At 29.8% G+C, this 19,716-nt stretch overlaps 1 protein-coding gene across 2 annotated transcripts; it reads left to right on the top strand.

The window, feature by feature from the left end:
• The first annotated feature begins 4,803 nt into the window (after window positions 1-4,803).
• LOC135923775 (solute carrier family 41 member 1-like) lies at window positions 4,804-18,767 on the top strand. Of its 2 annotated transcripts, XM_065458710.1 has the most exons (7): window positions 4,813-5,319; window positions 5,365-5,946; window positions 9,319-9,465; window positions 10,632-10,779; window positions 12,512-12,846; window positions 16,694-16,842; window positions 17,233-18,766. In XM_065458710.1, the coding sequence occupies exons 1-7, from the start codon at window positions 5,034-5,036 to the stop codon at window positions 17,419-17,421; spliced, it is 1,836 nt and encodes a 611-aa protein (XP_065314782.1). In that variant the 5' UTR covers window positions 4,813-5,033; the 3' UTR covers window positions 17,422-18,766. The 2 variants fall into 2 exon arrangements, with proteins under 2 accessions (XP_065314781.1, XP_065314782.1); XM_065458709.1 differs by having other exon boundaries at window positions 4,804-5,946; window positions 17,233-18,767.
• The last annotated feature ends 949 nt before the right edge of the window (window positions 18,768-19,716 follow it).

Below are 19,716 nucleotides of genomic sequence, written 5' to 3'. Positions count from 1 at the left end.
TTATTATATTGTATTTGCTTTCTCTGAATATTATCATTACCTCTATAATTATTTGAGTTGTTGTTATATTGTATTTGCTTTCTCTGATACTTATCATTACCTCTATAATTATCTGAGTTGTTGTAATAAGATTGGTAATTATTACGATTTACGTCACCGTATTGAATTTGTTTTCTTTGATTATAATCATACCATGTATTATTTCTACCAAAATTCGATTGATTATTATTATTATTATAGCGATAATTGTTATAGTTATAATTGTTATAATTATCGTGGTATCGCGAATTATTATTACCATAATTGTATCTAAAATTATTATTGTAATTCCCATTTCTATATCTATTATCATAATTATTTCTAAAATTATTTCGAAAATTATTATCATTTCTACTGCAAAAATTTTTATCTTTATCGGATTTTTTATCATTATTCATATAACTTATATCATTATCCTCAGACTTAATATTACTAGAGTCCAGTTTCACCCCTAATTCCACCATCTGATTCAATGTCCAATGTCAGGTCAAAATTTTTGGAAAATTTGTATTTAATTTTATCGTTTAAAGTAGATGTCCGTAATTTCTCTTTTAATCTACTATCGTCCAAAAAATTACATTTCTTATGAAGTTTCGATACTCTAATGTACCATAACATAAAACTTTCTGATGAGTTTTGTTGAAGAAGATTAAACTTATTAATTAAAGTATTTAAATTTAGCGCTGGTAAAAGATAGGTTAACTTTTTAATCACAATTTTAAGATCTAAAATATCGGTATCAGAACAAATTGCCTTAATGTCGTCAAAAACTTCATCTGATAAATTATTAAGCAAAGTATTAATTTTAATAGAGTCCGATAATGTACTGGTCGAAAAGTAATTTAATATTCTATCTAAATAAATTTCAGTAAGAGGACCCACTAACTTAGGGATCTTATGTGTAAATTCTTGTTTAATTTCCATATTTAATTAATAAGACACATATATAAGCAATTATAATATTTATTATTTTATCAATTCAAATTTTTGGTATAGCTATTCATGTTGTTTTGGTAAATATACAGATTAATTCAATGAAATCATTGTCATTATAAATATAATGTTTCCCATTTAAAAATTCGAAACAATTAATCATGTCTCTTAAGTTCATGAATTCAAACAGCACGTCTTCCGTACCGTCTATCCTATAAAAGTCGACATCGGTATTATAGGTTAACTCAAATAAAATATCGTAGACAGAGATTTGGTGGGGTATATTAATTAGTTTGAAGGCGAACATATTTGATGAAAATAATTTTTAAATGACTTACCCTTTTTTTTTTATCCATCTTATATAGAATTGTTTGTACCATTTTATAATTTTTTTATTAACCAATTTTTACAAAAGAAAAAAAAAATTTTAATTTTAAAAAATTTTCCATGAGGCGAGTTTCTTATGCCAACACTGGAGGCACCATGTAAAATAACATGAATATGTGCCGGTGAATGATAAATAAGATTTAATAACTTTATCAAATAAAAAACATATTTTATTAACTTTATTAACTAATTTCTTTTTCTTTTCTTAAAGTTATTTATACGTTTTTATAAAATATAAATTAGAATATAAACAAATATAAAAAATAAAATAATATAAAAAAAGTAAAGTTAAACCGAAAGTTATATAAATAAGGTTACGCAAAATAATAAGTAATATAAGTTGAATTACAAAAATAAAAAGTTAAGTTGAAAAGATAAATTTGAATTCATAAAATGTAATATAAAAATAAAATTAGATTACAAAAATATATAATTATAATAACGCAACACTAAGTCTACCATCTGACAGTTCGCTGCTTTAACATTTAGATTTTAAATTAGCTCGCAAAATCAAATCGCAAGCATCTTCTGAACCAAGGGAATTTCTATATCTCAGATAGAACATATAAATCAATATTTTAAAATTTAAGTATTGTTCTTTTTTAGGAACTCAATCAGCGTCTACATGACAGGATTTTCACTGGATGTCCCCTTCAAAAACCTATGTCCACCCCCCTATAAAAATTTTGCCGCCTTCAGTGATGATGTTTCCCTATGTTTAATTTCACATTTTTAATAATAATGATACTCTTTTAGAAAATTTAAAAAGAATAACTTAAATTATTTTATCACTACTACCAAGTACCAACTATTACATTTTGTTAATAAAGGAGTCATATTCAATTAAAATAGCCATCATTTATAATGAATTTATAGCATTATGAGCTTGCTGAAAATGTCTAAACCTTTTAAATTACATTTGAAAGAATAGCAGAAGGTTTTATTTGGAAAATAATGTCTATGATTGTTTGCAATATATTTGGTTGATGAATTGTATTATAATAATAAAAGTATTAATTTTTACAGCATTAAAATTTGTCCTATTTGATCTCAAAATTTAATAGTTAAACCCCCAAAAATTTATCCTACCCCCATTAAAGCCGCCTACTATCTATCCCTTCAAAATAAAAGGTGCAAACTGTTCCTAACCCCCCCCCCCCCCTCCCGTTCATGTACTTAATTATCTTTTTCTTAAAATTATATTTTTTTAAAACGTTTTATTAAATGATTTTAATATTTAAAAAATATAACTTGTATTTTTAATATGATATTAAATTTTTTTAAAATAGCCAGGACTGCTGCTCAACATTAATTTTCCAATTAAAATAGATCTTTTAAAAGTGTGCTGCCCAAAATTTTATATTCGTTTACTGTCCAAAAAAAGACTAAAATTAATAAAATCTTTTCTGATGTCCATTAATATTTTAATTAGACCTACAAAAATACTTATAGAATAATAATTCATTATTGTATTCACTTTTATATATCAAATATCGAATTATTGATATTGGTACAAAGCAAGTAATTATTATTTGTATTCACAAAAATAAATAAACTGATATTTCATTTGATGCACTACATTTGTGTATATTAAATTTTTATAAAAATAAATTTAGGTATTTTATTTCTATTAAAATGCTTATTTCCTTAAAAGTTTGAATTTTCGTAGTCATTTAAAAAATTTATTAATTTTTACCTTCTTTTTAGGGAAAAAGGTGTGGAGGGAGGGGGGAGGGGAAGTGTGAGCATGATGTAAATTTTTATTAGCAAAATGATGTTCACACAAATAGACAAATATTTTATAGAGGGGGGGGGGTGGGTGGAGAGATTTCCCCCCTTCCACTCTTGGTTATCCAAAATTTGGGGGAAGGGCTTCTAGCTGCGTTTTTCTTTTAAATTATATTGAAAATCTTTAGTTACATTTATTTTATACCTTAAACTATAATAGATTTTATGAATATAATTTTGATATTTTACTTTTTTTATATAAAAATAGCTTTTGTTCTAAAAATAAATTATAGCGTATTTTAAAAATGATTAATTTTTAACTCTTTTTAATTTTTCTTCCAAATTTTTGTTCATAGTTATATTTTGCATATTACTTTAGTGAAAAGGGGGTGGGGTGTATGTATGGGAAAATGTTTTATTAACTTAAAAATATCTTTACTCTAACAGATAAATTTTTAAAGAGGGGGATCTTCCACATTTCTGTCAATGCTTATGTCTATATAATAATAGATGTCGTTTTCTTAAATAAAAATGGTAAATAAAGGATAATAAACACAACCCAATGATATATATATCATTGCCACAACCGACTTCTATCACACATTAGGATCGTGGCGAGATTCTTAACAAATAATTAATAAATTTTATAATATAAATAAATTGTAAATAAAATTTTTGACTAACTTAGGTGCATCCTAGGAGTAGGATATACTAATTATAGACCAAATTTATTATTATAATTATTAAACAAAATAAGTGGTTTATAAAAAATTGGTCAGCACATTGTTGACCTTTATTAAAAATCTTATGTCAATATAATTAATTAACTATGAGGGCTTTGGGTGGAAATCTTTCATAAAAATTAGGTTATCAACTTTTTGTTTCCTCATAATTTTAGAATTGGGTTTCATCGGAGATCTGTTTATCAGCAGTAATATATAAATCATATACTTTTAATTAAGTAAATTTATATGGAATAAATTTCATGATTTTTAAAGAAATGATAAGACACATGATTTGAATATGATATTTTATTTGCCATTTTCAGGATTTTAGACACAACTATTTTTATATCTCAGCCAAGTGATAAAGCATTAATTTTCGGATTTCAGACATCCCTTTAAAGATCTCATCCTACCAAATATCATTAAAAACATTTATTTATAAATATTATAAATCAGGTAAAATATATAAAACTAAATATCAATTATTATAGTTTATGAAAGATAATATTATTTACTTTATGCAAATTAATATGATATTTTATGCCAATATACTTTAAGAAAGAAAGAATAATTTTTTAATTAAGTTTAAGTTTCCAAAAATTTAAAAGTTTATTTTTAAGTGGTATTTTTTAGAATAATTATTAGCCAAAATAATGTTTGTTACCTTCTCATAATTAGCCATTTATGTAGTATAAAAAAAAATTTTGTTCAGCATCCAACAATAATATCGAAATTTTAAATATAATTAATGCATTAATTTGCAAAAATTTTTATTTCTATAGAATAATTCAGATAATTATTACCTTAAATTTTTTATTATTGTTATATATTAATTTTATTTTAGAGTATTATTTTAATTTGAATAGTTCTGGCAGATATATATGCTTACCTCAATCATTTCAACAATTCTTCCAATATAGTTGTCTTCAAATCATTAACCTATTCAAATTATATAATAAGCAAAAGATTGAATATTCTGGCGATCAACCTCATTTACATTTTTCTCTATCCAGAAAGGTAAAACAAAAATATTAGTCACTATTAGATCCTAATTTCTACCACTTATTATTTACTATATCATTTTTTTGGAAAATATTAACAATGAATGAACCAACGGCATCTATCTAGCACGTAAAGTTCTTTTAACATTCCTTTTTGCAGAAAATAAATTAATATCATTACTCTGTTCTCAATGTGATTGTATTAAGCTGAGAATAAATTATGAAGAGAATTATCTCAGCTTTTAAAAACAGTAGTTTGGTAAAAAATACTTCAGCCATCCCTTTAACTTCCAATGTTGCTGACAATGAGGCATGGGTTAAAGATATGAGTCATGCGACCATACCATCCCCTCCTATTCTCAAGAATAACAGACGAGACTTGCCTCTTAAGGATAGGGAAAAAGACAACCAGGGGTTTGATATTGATATAGTTCTACCTCTTTCCTCGCAAACACCCAATGGGACAGCCCATCAATCGGAATCTGACAATCCTTCTTATGACAGAAGTGATATACCTATATCTAAAAATAATTCTAACAATTTTCCCAAAGGTATTATAAAAAATGGGGAGAACTCATTTTCTACCTTTCCACCTAACCTTGGCTATGATACAGCATCTCCCATTCCATCACCTATCCACAATAGTAATTACACAAAGAACCCCCCTCAGGCTAATGGAAGTGCGAAGGGTCGCCCTACTCCTCAGGAAGAGACAACAAGACGTGTGGCTTATCAAATAGCCCTCCCATATCTGGTGGCAGGACTGGGTATGGTGGCTGCTGGCGTTGTCCTTGACCATGTTCAACACTGGCCTGTATTTGAGGCTATTACCGAATTATTTATCCTCATGCCTGCTCTCCTTGGCCTAAAGGGTAACGTCGAGATGACACTCGCTTCCCGTATCTCCACCCAAGCTAATCTTGGACGTGTTGACTCAGCTAGACAGTACCTATCTATGACACAGGGTAACCTTTCTCTCCTCCAAGTACAATCCATTAGTCTTGGCCTGTTTGCTGCTCTCTTGGCCTTGGTTATTGGATTTATACCTGATGGTGGAACAATTAATCTTCATCACGCCCAGATACTGGTTGCCGCCTGCCTCATCACTACATCCCTAGCTAGCGCTATGTTGGGTAAAATCTTTGCATTATTTAATTTAGGACTAGTTATTTTATACAGGGTGCAAAATTCTAGGGATTCCCTGATCCATAAATATTTTACCAACCTTCTCCCATATTTTCCGACATTCAAACAAACCCTTTCTGATATTTAGATAAATTCCCATTACCAACATATTTTATATGCTAAAAAAAAATCACATAACTATTCTATTCTGAGTTAGAAAATCAAATTTTTGGCTGATCACCTTAAATTTCGATAAAAATTTGCAAGACCTGCTGTAGAGTTACCATTATTTTTCAGAATTTTTTTTTTGGCATGGCCTGGCTCAGGTTTTATATTTTCAGGCTCAGGCCCTGATTTTAAAAAAAATATATTATATTTATTTTTGATTTTTATAAGCTAATAATGGCGATTTCAGAATATTTTTTTTAAAATATATGGCCCTGTATATATTTCAGGCCTGGCCTGGGATATGAGTTAAACCGTTAGAACTAAGGCTCAGACCCGTGTACTCGCGGGCATCTGATATATATTCTAGTTATATCAAAAACGAAATTTAGCTTATCAACAAATATCAAATTATATTATTACCTGAAATAATGAGGATGAAAAGGAACAAAAATTGTATTTTTTTTTTTAAAAACCTTTTATACTTTTATCAAATAAAATTTTATTTTTGATAATATTGATATTGGTACAATTTATTATAAAAAAAAAATGATAAAACACTAAAATATTAAAACACAACTATATAAAAATATGTAAAAATATATAAAATTACTGAGATAAAAAAATATATTGATAGTATCGAAGGCTCTAAAAAGAGCTTAATTTAATAATGAAAATGTACCTTAAAACACAAGTATAATTGTGTTCAAAAATTTTTAGTTTTAAAATTAAAAATTTTATTAGTTCAAATATTCAATCCAATATTAATAGCTAAGACAATAAATTGATATTTATGATTGGAGGAATCATGAAAAAAATTGATTTAAAAATATTGGTCATCTTATATCTTTGAAAATTTAAAATATATTTCCAACATATTATGAGCTCTCCTTCAATTATTTAATATATATATAACTAATTGTTTTAAAATTTATAACCAATTATTTAACATATCAGTAAGATGTAAAACTGAATCCTCGGGCAATAAAGTAGCTAAAGCGCTAAAATGTCGTTTTTGATATCACGTAGAACACGTATAACGTGCACAAATTTTTATCGAAATTGGAAGGGGGTAAGTAAGGTTATTTCGGATCAGCTGGACCAGCCATTTTGGTAACCCAGATGATAATTATTGTTAAAAAACTACTATTAAATTAACTTGCTCCCCTTATTAATCTCGATGATCGGGCAATATAAATTGGCCTCTCGTTTAAATTTTTTTAAAAATAAAGATATATTAGTAATCAAAATGGCGTGCTCAGCTGTTTTCATTGATTTTACACTTTTAATGAATGCATCGTCGATCGGCCCCGATTCTGATATCAGCTGATATCGGCCCGATCCTAAAGATTATATTGAGGTGGATATCTTCCAAAAAAAAATGGATGAATAATGTTTTGAAGAGTAGTCGCAACATAATATTTAATTTCCCTAGGTAAAAAAAATGAAATATAGATAGATCGCTTATTTAAGAAAAATAAATGTTTAAAAATTTGAAGTTCATATGTCAAAATCGGTTTCGCCCCTCCGACCTCGAACCAGGCCAAACCATCTGGGCTATTATTTAAACTTTTTTTAACTTCTAATAATATTTATTTCAAGCCCATTTCAATAATTGTTTTATATTTATAAATTTAAAATCTGCCAAGTGCCGGCTCGATGAAAATTTTTCTATCACGGATAAACTCCATTTTTTTAAATTTTATTTCCGGTATAAAAAAATTTATGAATTAGAGCATAATATAATACCCAATGATCGAACGACAACTATTAGTCGATTCTCGGCCGAATTTTATTTTTTTCAATCGGTTCATACCCGGGTTTTCCGGTTTCGGTTCTGTTTGTATCTTTTCTTTCCCCATTCTTTGATTTAAAGTATCTTTTCTTTCCCAAACCTTTGATTTAAAGTATCTTTTCTTTCCCAAACCTTTGATTTAAAGTATCTTTTCTTTCCCAAACCTTTGATTTAAAGTATCTTTTCTCTCTCAAACCTTTGATCTAAAGTATCTTCTCTTTCTCAAACCTTTGATTCGAATAATCAATATTATTGTTTTCTATTATTTTAAAATATTTTATAAATTCCAAAAAAAAACCTGTTTTCTTAATAAAAATGTTTATATAAATAAAATGTTTAAACATTTTTTTTTATCGATTTTGATAATAGATCAAATTTGGAAGAAAATTAATTTTAAAAATAATAATAAATTTAAAAAAAGCAATTTTTAATTTAGTTTTTTTTCCCGCCATAAAAACTTACTTTTTTAGTTTAAACTACGTTACGTTTCATTTTAAAGTTGAAAGAGAAATATATTGATTCGCGATACTTCGCCTTACCCAAAACCGGGTCCGACAAATAATTTTAATCGAGCTTTTGGTGTGACACGAGAGTTTTAGACCGGTTTTGCCATTAATTCCGTACAGACCGGAAATGGAACCTAGCGCCATTTTTTATCGATAATAAAGAAAAAACAATTTTTTTTAAAAAATGAAATATAAACTGAATTTAAAAAAATTTAGTCGGTAAACAAAACTAAATATCGAAAAAAACAATAAAATTTAAAAAAAAATGGCCGAAAACATTTTCAAAAGGTTTCCTTAAATCCCAATTTTCCATTTCCGCTAAAAAAAATTTGAATATTAATTTAAGCCACACTGTAAGCCAATTTTTTTAAAAAAATAATGGTTATTTATTATTTCTTAGGTAAAGGTCACTTGTATCGCTTAAAATTGGAAGTATTGGCCGATACAAATAATTGATAGTTAATGCGTAACTATTTTTAGACTTTCGATAGATATGAGCTCCCAAATTTAGAAAAATAATAAATGTATATATTATACGACTTCCTCATTAGAGCCTCATTTCCATTACGTCAATCACATATAATAATAGGTAGACTGACGATGCATCAGCTGGACCCGCCATTTTGATAACCCATATAGAAATTATTGTCACGTTAAAAACAACTATTTAAATCGATAACTTGCTTCCTTTATTATCTCGATGATCAGGCAATTCTTTAATAAAGTTTGCGTCAGACATAGGAAATAAATAGGCCTCTCGTTACCAAAATGGCGTCCCCAGCTGTTTTTCATTGACTTACACTTTTGATGAATGCATCGGCACTCTAGGGTATTATTATGTATGTGTCATTGAATTATGTGTTATAATTTCAATTCATATATTTTTAATGTTTTTTTTTATGGTTCGGTTTTAGGTATCATGATGATAGCCGTCGTCTACATCACGCGAATGTACAACCTGAACCCGGACAACATAGCTACCCCCATGGCGGCCAGTTTGGGCGATTTGGTCGCTTTAGGCATTTTGGCGGTCACCTCGAGATTCCTTTTCAAACATATGGGTTATACATAGTTACATTGTATATTTATAACGGGGATGGAAGACGGACACCCTGATTTTTAAGGGAGAAGATTATTGTAGTATTAGCGGTAACATGGCTGAACCTTTATAGGTCCGTTATGGAAACGTGCCTGACCTTTTATAAGGCCCGACCCCAAATTTGATTATTCAGGTTGGTTTGTTTATTTTTTGTTAATGGTGTCTTCAAAATCAAAAAAAAAAAGAGAGAAGGAAATTCGAAAAATACGAATGAATGTGTTATTAAAGACCCAAAGCTCGACTTCTCCATGCGGTTGATGGGGGAATTTAAAAGTCGACTGTTGGTCGGTTAAAAAATCCGGTACCGGTTTAAGAACAGTGCGACTTGTAGCGAGTTCTCTGATATCGTATTTTTGGAAAATTTTCTACTAACTTAGACGACTTAAAATCGATAAATACGAACGAATGTATTTAAAGATCCAACGCTCGACTTCTCCATGCGGTTGATGGGGGAATTTAAAAGTCGACTGTTGGTCGGTTAAAAAATCCGGTACCGGTTTAAGAATAGTGCGACTTGTAGCGAGTTCTCTGATGTCGTATTTTTGAAAAATTTTCTACTAACTTAGACGACTAAAAATCGATAAATACCTAATTTAAATTTTGCGATCATCGTCAAATGAGTGATAGATTACAAATCTCTCTTTTGGCATTTTTCGGATTTTTCTAATCGGGTTTATAAAATAACGTAAACCTTCCTCCCCCCCTAACCCATGATTCGGATTAATTAAGAAATTAATTAAGAATTTTAAAATTCAAACGAAGAAAAGCAAATGAACGGAAATGTTTGCCTTGTAATTGATAGAACATTCTTATATTAAACGGGAGATCTAAAAATATATATCGATTATTTTGAAAACAAATTTTTTTTTAATGTACATGACTCGGGGAACTAAAGGTTATAAATATTTTTGTTAAATACCGTGCTTCACAAAAATAGGAAGAAAATATAACGCTATAGGGGAAATAGTTTTTTTAAAAATTAAAATCGTTAATAAATGGAAAATTCCAATATTTATTTCCTTACTTTATTTTAATTTTCTTTTATTTAAATTTTTTTATTTCATTCATTTCTTTTTGTCTTTTTTTTAAAAAAAAAATAAATCGTATTATTTACAAAAATAAATAAAGCCACATACCCCTGGATCTGTATGCCAATCATTTTGATCTACGTTCTCTCCATCCCTCTTTGGTACTGCGTTTGCAAGAAAAATGTTTTCGTCAAAGCCGTATTAACGACTGGGTGGATTCCAATCATCATCTCCATGTCCATTAGCACGTGATTACTATTATTTATATTAAAAAAAATAAACAAATGATTGATCTTGTAAACAATATTCAAATCAAGGGCTGTAATCAACATCATCTGGATGCTCTTACAAGAGGGGATGGGGTGGGGTAAGTTGACTTAGGTTCAACATACAGAGCCAATATCCATTTTAATTTTTTGACCCCTCAGGAGGTTTTATGTCGAATTAGGGGGCAGGGTAAGATTTATAATCTATGACTTATAATACCTGCCCGGCAGACGATTCGTGCGAACTGTAATTTTTGAAAGTGTCATCGAATATAAATCAGCTGTTGCGAAGAAAAAAAAGAGGTAGTTTTTCAGAAAATTTTTATGGTAAATGTCGGGAAACCAAAGATGTACGTTGCCACCAGCTGATTTTTTAAATTATTAATACACATTTAAAATGAATAAATTGTCAGTCAAGCTATTATTATGTCATGGGGTCTAATGGGTCCTCTTAAAAAATAAATAATATGCATATAAGTTAAATTAGGGCCGTGCTGATTCTTAAATTTTTAGCCGATGCCTATCCAATCCTATTTTTTTTTCGATATCACTACAAAACCGATCCGATATTTAGGTAGATATTTATTTACCATATCTCCTTGAACCGATTTCATTAAAGGGAAAAAAATCAATATTTTCTATTTCGAATAAATAAACCGGAGTTTTTAAAATGGATTCTAGTTACAGATACTTTTTATAAAATTGTTTCTCTAGATACAGTTACCATATTTTTTTAAAAATATTTTCTAGATACTTTAACAACACCAGCTGACTTTCGCGAATTTTATTCTATTTTTAGAACTGCTAAGTCAAGTTTAGAAATATTATTTTATTTTTTTTTTTTGAAATTACGGATGAAATTTTTTTTTTATAATTATATACACAAGTCATAAAATATCTAAAAAAACATACAAAGTTTCGGATCATTTTTATTGAAAATATCGGCTGGATTCGATACTTTCAAGCTAAATATTGGCCCGATATTTTATATCGGCACGGCACTAAAGTTAATGCAAATAAACTTAATATATATATACACACACATTTTAAAGGGCTGCTATTTAGTAATAATACCTCTGTTGATAGTAATAATTATGTATGGGCATAACCAATGACATATAATAATACCTAGACTGACGATTCATTCGTAATAATGTACTTGAAAGCGTCGTTGAATGCAAATCAGCTGGAGTCGCCATTTTGGTAACCCGCTTAAAAACTACTATTAAATCGATAACTTGCTTCCTTATTATCTCGATGATCAGGCAATTTCTTTAACAAAGTTCGCGTCAGACATAGGAAATAGATTAGCTTCTCGTTTAAATATTTTTTTTAATAATGATATGGGCAATTAAAATGGCGTCCCCAGCTGTTTTTCTTCGATAAAAGATGAACCGTTTACCTGAAAAATTATTTAATATTTCAAATAGAAGCCTGATATATGTTAGTGAAGATAATATAATTTTTATCTTATCGTTAGTATTTATCGTCACTGGTTACGTGTAGCTTGAGTCCAATAGCTACAAAATTTTTTTCCCCTCGATATACAGTTTGCGATAAGTCACGTGATAGTTTTATTTGTCCAATAAGGATTGAAGAAAAAGCGCGATGATAGAAAGAGAGAAAGAAAGGAAGGAAGAATAAATAAAAAAAAAATAAATACAAATAATATTATGAAATTAAAAAGAAGAAATTTAAAATGAAATTGTTGTAGATTTGGAGGTCTCATTCTGGACTATACCGTTAAGCACTTCAACGGGATAGCCGTTTACCAACCAGTCATTAACGGGGTCGGGGGTAATCTAGTAGCCATCCAAGCCAGCCGTCTTTCCACCGACTTCCACAAGCTCGGTCCTCCCGGGACTCTCAACCCCCCTCCTCTTCAGCTATATAACTCTAAGCCTCTCGGGCAAGTTATAACCTCCAACAACGGTTCCGCTATAACCGCCGCAAATACAACCACCGACGATGATACGAATAAAGAATCGCGCGCCTTGAATTATTCCGTCCCGGCCACCTTCAACTTTTACAAGACATTTTTTTCTTCCAGTGAGCCAATCATATACATATTTATTGCACAGAGATGCATCTATGCTCACGGTATCGTAAACACACTTTTAACAACCCTATTTTCAAAAATACATTTTTTTCTTCCAGTGAGCCAATCATATACATATTTATTGCACAGAGATGCATCTATGCTCACGGTATCGTAAATACACTTTTAACAACCCTATTTTTTGAGATACAAACATTTTTTTGGCGGCAAAAAATACATTTTTTTCTTCCAGTGAGCCAATCATATACATATTTATTGCACAGAGATGCATCTATGCTCACTGTATCCTAAACACACTTTTAACAACCCTATTTTTTGAGATACAAACATTTTTTTGGCGGCAAAAAATAATTTTTTTTCTTCCAGTGAGCCAATATACATATTTATTGCACAGAGATGCATCTATGCTCACTGTATCCTAAACACACTTTTAACAACCCTATTTTTTGAGATACAAACATTTTTTTGGCGGCAAAAAATACATTTTTTTCTTCCAGTGAGCCAATCATATACATATTTATTGCACAGAGATGCATCTATGCTCACTGTATCCTAAACACACTTTTAACAACCCTATTTTTCAAGATACAAACATTTTTTTGGCGGCAAAAAATACATTTTTTTCTTCCAGTGAGCCAATCATATACATATTTATTGCACAGAGATGCATCTATGCTCACGGTATCGTAAATACACTTTTAACAACCCTATTTTTTGAGATACAAACATTTTTTTGGCGGCAAAAAATACATTTTTTTTTTAAAGTAAGAACATTCAATATTCGGAAACTGGTTTAATACGTAACGTAATATTTATATAGGAAAACCTCCATATCGTCCCTGAAAATTAGATTATTCTATCACCACTTTTTTTCAACCTTAACCGTAGAAGAATTTTAAAAATTCCTTATCCGTGTTTTTAATTTTTTTTAGTTCTTTCTACTTGGAAACTAGTTTAATACTCAACTTAAATATTTATTATACAGCAAGAAAACCTTTATATCGTCCCCGAGAATTAGATTATTCTATCTCCACTTTTTTTTCAACTTTAGAGTAAGAGATTTAATTTAAGGATGTGTATATTTACTGGTTTCTCCTCACTTAATTATATATAAATACCATGTTTATATTTCTCAAAAATATCGTTTTTTTTTAAATTATTTTTAAAACGGAGATAGGAATTATTATTCAGAAATATCATTTCCATCCACCAAACAACTTTTCTTTAAATTCAAAATAATTATTGAATAATAAAATAATTTTATTTTTATTGTCACGCATAATCTGTGAACATTTTTCTCAGATCACTAACCTTCTCTGTACTCAGATCAATAGAGATGTCTTTGGGATTAATGATTGGGTAGTGTTGGGAAATTTTCTTATTTTTTATTAATGGTTTCTTGATTATTATTTTTCTTCATATAATATTATACTTCTTAATTAGCAACATTATGATTTAGTTTTGTAAGATATTTGCATTTTCTCATCTTTTTTTTATATTAAGTAGTTGGTTTTTACATGGTAATTTATTATATAATTTAGAAGTCTCCTGTTGACCATTGTTAAAAGCCTTAAATGATCCTAATGGGCTAAAATATATCTGTTTTATTGAGCACTTTTTCTATTTCAGAATGGGCCTTGGTCTCTCTTGAATTGTTGAACGGTTCTTCTCAGAGAACTTTTGGTGGTTCTATTACAAAGGCAGGCTTGGATAGTATGTTCATTTAGTGAACAACGTTGGTCCGTTATAACGTACCGTCCTTCTGAAAACGCCCTTTCAAGAGCCAGCTGAGGTAGCTGGAATCGCAATATTATCTCTGGTAATTTTTGATAATATTTGTATCATTAGAAATTTTGGCTTCATCCACATATTTACTTATTTCTAAGTTATTATTATTATGACTAGGTTTAACCTGATTTATTTTGTGTTTCATTTGTATGTTCGGCTGAATTGTAATTATTTATTTTATAAATATTATATTCATTGGTTAGACATCCAATAAGAGTTTCTATACTATTATGCTTTAATAAGTGACTTGATAGTTTAAACCTTGAGGTCAATCATTGTTGAAATAATAAATAGGTGGTTTATTAAAATATAGTATTCATCAAGTTTTTGCTAAGGCAGCTAAAGAAGCCCTCCTTAAAATAGTATTAGAAATATTATTGTAACTCTCAACCATGCTAAAAATTCTGGAATATAAAGTAATGTTGCTTGAAATTGATGGAGTGTTTGCACGTGAGACCATCTCTGTAGCGAAATTAAAGGGTTCCATTACATTTCTATATTATTTCAGGCTAAGTCACTGATTTTCTTCATTGGTATTTTGTAAATGATTACCTGTATATTATATCGACAATGATTGACCCCAAGGTTTAAAATATCAAGTCGTCTATCAAAGCATAATAGTAATGGACACTCTCATTGGATACCTAATAGAAGGATATATATTATTCATAAAATAAATAATTTCAATTCAGCTGAATATATAAATGAAACAGAGAATAAATCCTATAAAAATTGCCCTTTTAATGATAAAATATATCAAGTTAAACATAGTCATAATAACAATAATAGGTTATAAATAAGCTAATATATAGATTGAAGTCACTTTTTCTAATGATAGATATCTGATATTATCGAAAATTGCTAGAGATTATTTTGCAATTCCAGCTAACTCAGCTAGCTCTTGAAAGGGCGTTTACGTTATAACGGACCAACGTTGTTCTCTAGAACATAGTATCAAAGTTTGCCTGTGCCTAAAAAAGTTTGATGCTCAATCCTTCTTAAAGACCTAAAATTATTTTCCCTTATATTAAATTTATATCAATCTTTTTTTGCAACCGTATTATTTTTGTATAAATAGACAGGTTATGTTATATTTTAGTGTACCCATTTAGCTATATCGGCCTGGCCCTTGAATCTGGTCTTAGGACCTGGCCTGTAGGTCTCTGAAAATGAAAGTTTTATATATTAAATTTTTTTTTTTTAAAAAAACAGCGTGTTTTAATTAAAAAAACCAAATATAACTTAATAATTGTTTATTCAATTAGCAAATGCAAAATGGGTGTTTTTTATAAATAATAAGTCTGTCTTATATCATTACTTACACTCCCCCCCCCCACCCCTTCTTAATTTCAGTCCGCCACCCTTTCCCGTCATTCACCAACTCATCCGATAGGTTTAGACTCCGTAACTCTTAAATAATCGCGTCCTTCCATTTTTGTTTTTATTTGGTCGCGTTTTACCTTCAACTTCTTCTCTAGCTATTTTTTTTTTCTAATATATTATTCAAACCTCTCTCCTTTCCACATGACCAAACCATCGCAACCTATTCTCCTTTATCTTAGCCTAAATTGGAGGGATCCTTAACATTTTTCGAGTTCCATAAAGACATCATTACGTGCACGCTTCTTTTTCTTAGATTTACCCAGCATTAAACTTAGAATTCCCCATTTCTGTCAGGACTCTAATAACGTTTTCCTCAGAGGTTTTATTTTTATTCATCTAATTTCTCCAGGGGGTTAGTACGATATTTTAAAAGTCAAACATTATTATTTTTTGCTTATTGGGTTACCAGCTGCTTTTTACATACGATAGAAAACGTATTAAATATCCTTATTAATACATCAAAAAAATGTTAGTTATGAGGTACAGTGAGACCGACTATAAAATATTTGACCGCTCCACTAGGAATGCATAATTTTTCAACCTATCAAATCTCTTTGCGAAGACGAGAATTTATAGTCCAAGAATGGCTGAATTCAGTGGATGCCATTTTCATTTTCCCCAAACATTATCGTAAACTTTAATATATTTATTTTTTTTTGTCGAAAGACTTTAATTCCAAGATGGCTAGATTGCTCTTATACTTTGCCCTTCCGGGTCACGTGTTTTTTATGTTCCTCATATCCTACATCAAACATGGACGCATAACTATCACGCCATTTTTCGCTCTCTTCTACCTGACTTCCGCCATGTTACAAGTAAATATCCTTTTTAAATGTCGAAACATAGCTTAGACGAAATCGAGAAATTGGTACCCGAAACCAAAACCGGTACCGAATAAATGCGACCGAAACTAGAGGTCTGGGGCTGGTTTTAGCCAACTAGCCCACTCATTCTAATACTTTGAGATTTTTTAACGCCCCACCTCCGCTCACACCGAGAATGGACCGGCGGGCTAACAACCCGCGCATTGCTAACCGAAATCGCTCCACCCTTTGTTTCGAACCCGGTTTTTGAGATACGTTAATTTTTTTCCTTCCTTCCTTTCCTTCATTACTTTTTTATACAAAATTCTCTCTCGACCAATTTCCCCCTCCAAACTCCAATTATTTATATTCATGATATTCAATAATATCCTTTTTCGGCAGGTTATAATATTACTCTACCTAGCCAACGTGCTCACTCTCAGTATGTGGAAACGCAAGACGGATCCCGACAACGCCTCCATCCCCTACCTCACCGCCATAGGAGATTTCCTGGGAATATCGCTCCTGAGTCTCTCATTTTTCCTCCTCTTCCACATCAACAAAAAAGATCCCAATTTGGAATACGGATGAAAGAGGAAGGAGGGTTGCTATGTCTGATCAATTATCTAATTTTTTTTGACGAACCCGATCATCGGAACGAAGATCATTTTTTGATTTTCCGATCGTTAATTAGGAATTTACGGGTGACGAAAAAATAGACATTTTCGATTAATTGTTTTACCGCGCGTAGCTATAATTACTCTCACCTCAGTCATATAATTTTTTCTTTCTAAATAGCTTGTAAATCCATATTGACCCCTCCCCACTTTACCCCGAACAAAAAAAATCCCGTTTTTCTTTTTTTTTATCTAATCAATACGTACAAAGTTGTAATCATATTTTTCATAAATCGGATTTTATATTTTTTACCCCCCCCCCACCCCTACCCTACCGAAATTATTAGTAAAAATTTTTATGACTTTATTTGAATTTTAAAAGTATTCGCGGGGTAGATATTAGCCATTTTTTTTTGGTTATATGTTTATAGCCTTTTCAACACTTCGAATATTATTATAAAAATAATTATAAAAAGGTCCAATTCAATTTCTTCGCGATGTACGTTTGTTAAACTTCATTTATTTTTTTTTGTTTATTACAAAAAATGCTAAACTTCGGCATCTCTTCAGGATGATGGATCTTATTCAGGGTTCAATAGTCAAATCATACTCATAGTCACGAATAAATTTAGGAAGATTATTTCGGATCTTCTCGTTTGTTATCCACCCGCGCATTTTGAAAAGATCATTTATAAAATGGTAAAACAAAAAAAACTTGCCCTTTAATAATTAAACCTTTATAAAATACTCAGATATGTGACTTATAATGATATGCGCGACAGTTGTATAAACAAACTCGTATTTTTTCGATGACATGTAATAATAATACCTATACCGGCGATGCATTCATGATATTGCATTGGAAAGCGTCGTTTGAATGCAAATCAGCTGGAACCGCCATTTTTTTTAACCCATATAGTAAATTATTCTCATGTTAAATACCGCTATTAAATTGTTAACTTGTATTCCTTATTATCTTGCTTTGATAAAAGTTTGAGTCAGACATAGGAAATAAATTGGCCTCTCGTTTAAAATTTTTTTAATAATGATATATGGGTAACCAAAATGGCGTTCCCAGCTGTTTTCTTTGATGTACACTTTTAATGAATGCATTTTTAGTCTCGGTATTATTATACATGTCATTGTATTTTCTATTATTTTAATTTTTTAAATGAGAATTATATAATTTTGCTCGAATATCGTCGAAATAATTTGCGAAAAAGTGCGAATCTATTTAATTTATTTGAATGAATGAATGCGATATAATTGCACGGCTCATTTATAACCTCCACACAAAGCTCATCTGTTTATTCTTATGTAATAATAAATTTTGATAGTAATGTAGATATATTATAATTTACTTACTATTACTTGTAGATATTGTAAAAAAATTATGTGAAATATAGATAATTCCTGATGATTTGTGTATAATCTTTTTTGTACTATTGAAGGTCAACTAGACCGAGACCGCCACCCCACGATCGAAAAAAAGAATCTCAACCGATTTTGGCGGATAAAGTTGGTTTAATCGATCCAAATGTAGCTAACCAGTTTGTTTTTTTTGAAAATTGTTTGGAACCCGGGGCTTTATAAACCGGTTCAGGTTGAACCTTCACTAATATCCAACTCTGCTTAAAGTTCTGTATAAATTTATAATCTCCTCAGCTTCATTGAATCTCCTAGTTTATGGCTTTATTATATGATTTTCTATATACTATAATAAGCCTAGCCATCATTTTCTCAATAGGAGATTTATGGTGGAGATTTCACCTTCCCCCACCCCCCTTTTCCCATTCCTCCATTTGCCACGTTTATTTTCTTCTGATTCAATCAGGTTATATTTAAATAATAGTTTAAATATATATATATTTTTTAAGTTGACATATAATATCTTTAATAATAATTACTTGAATAAAATATCTGAAACTTAATATTTTAACCTTCTTATCATCGAATTATTTCTTATTTTTTATTTAGTTATTCTTAATTTAATTTTGTTAAAACATTTGAAATTAATGTAATTTTATGATATTGGCATTTTTCCAATCAATCTTCTCCGTTTTATGGCGATTTCCATGTTTACCCAGGTAGGCCAGATTTCCCTCTGATTTTTCTTTTCCATTTTTGACGGTCTGATCATCAATATTTCTAAGATTCATGCTTCTCATATCCGCCGCACATTTGTCCATGTTATCTTGGGTCTTCTTCTAGATCTTGTTCCTCCTACTTCCATCAAAGAGCATCTCTTTACCCAGTCATCTTTTGTCGT

This window comes from Gordionus sp. m RMFG-2023, chromosome 2 (genome assembly GCF_954871325.1).
Source record: "Gordionus sp. m RMFG-2023 chromosome 2, tfGorSpeb1-WG-v2, whole genome shotgun sequence".
NCBI lineage: Eukaryota > Metazoa > Nematomorpha > Gordioida > Chordodea > Parachordodidae > Gordionus > Gordionus sp. m RMFG-2023.
This window is presented reverse-complemented; position numbering and strand designations above follow the sequence as displayed.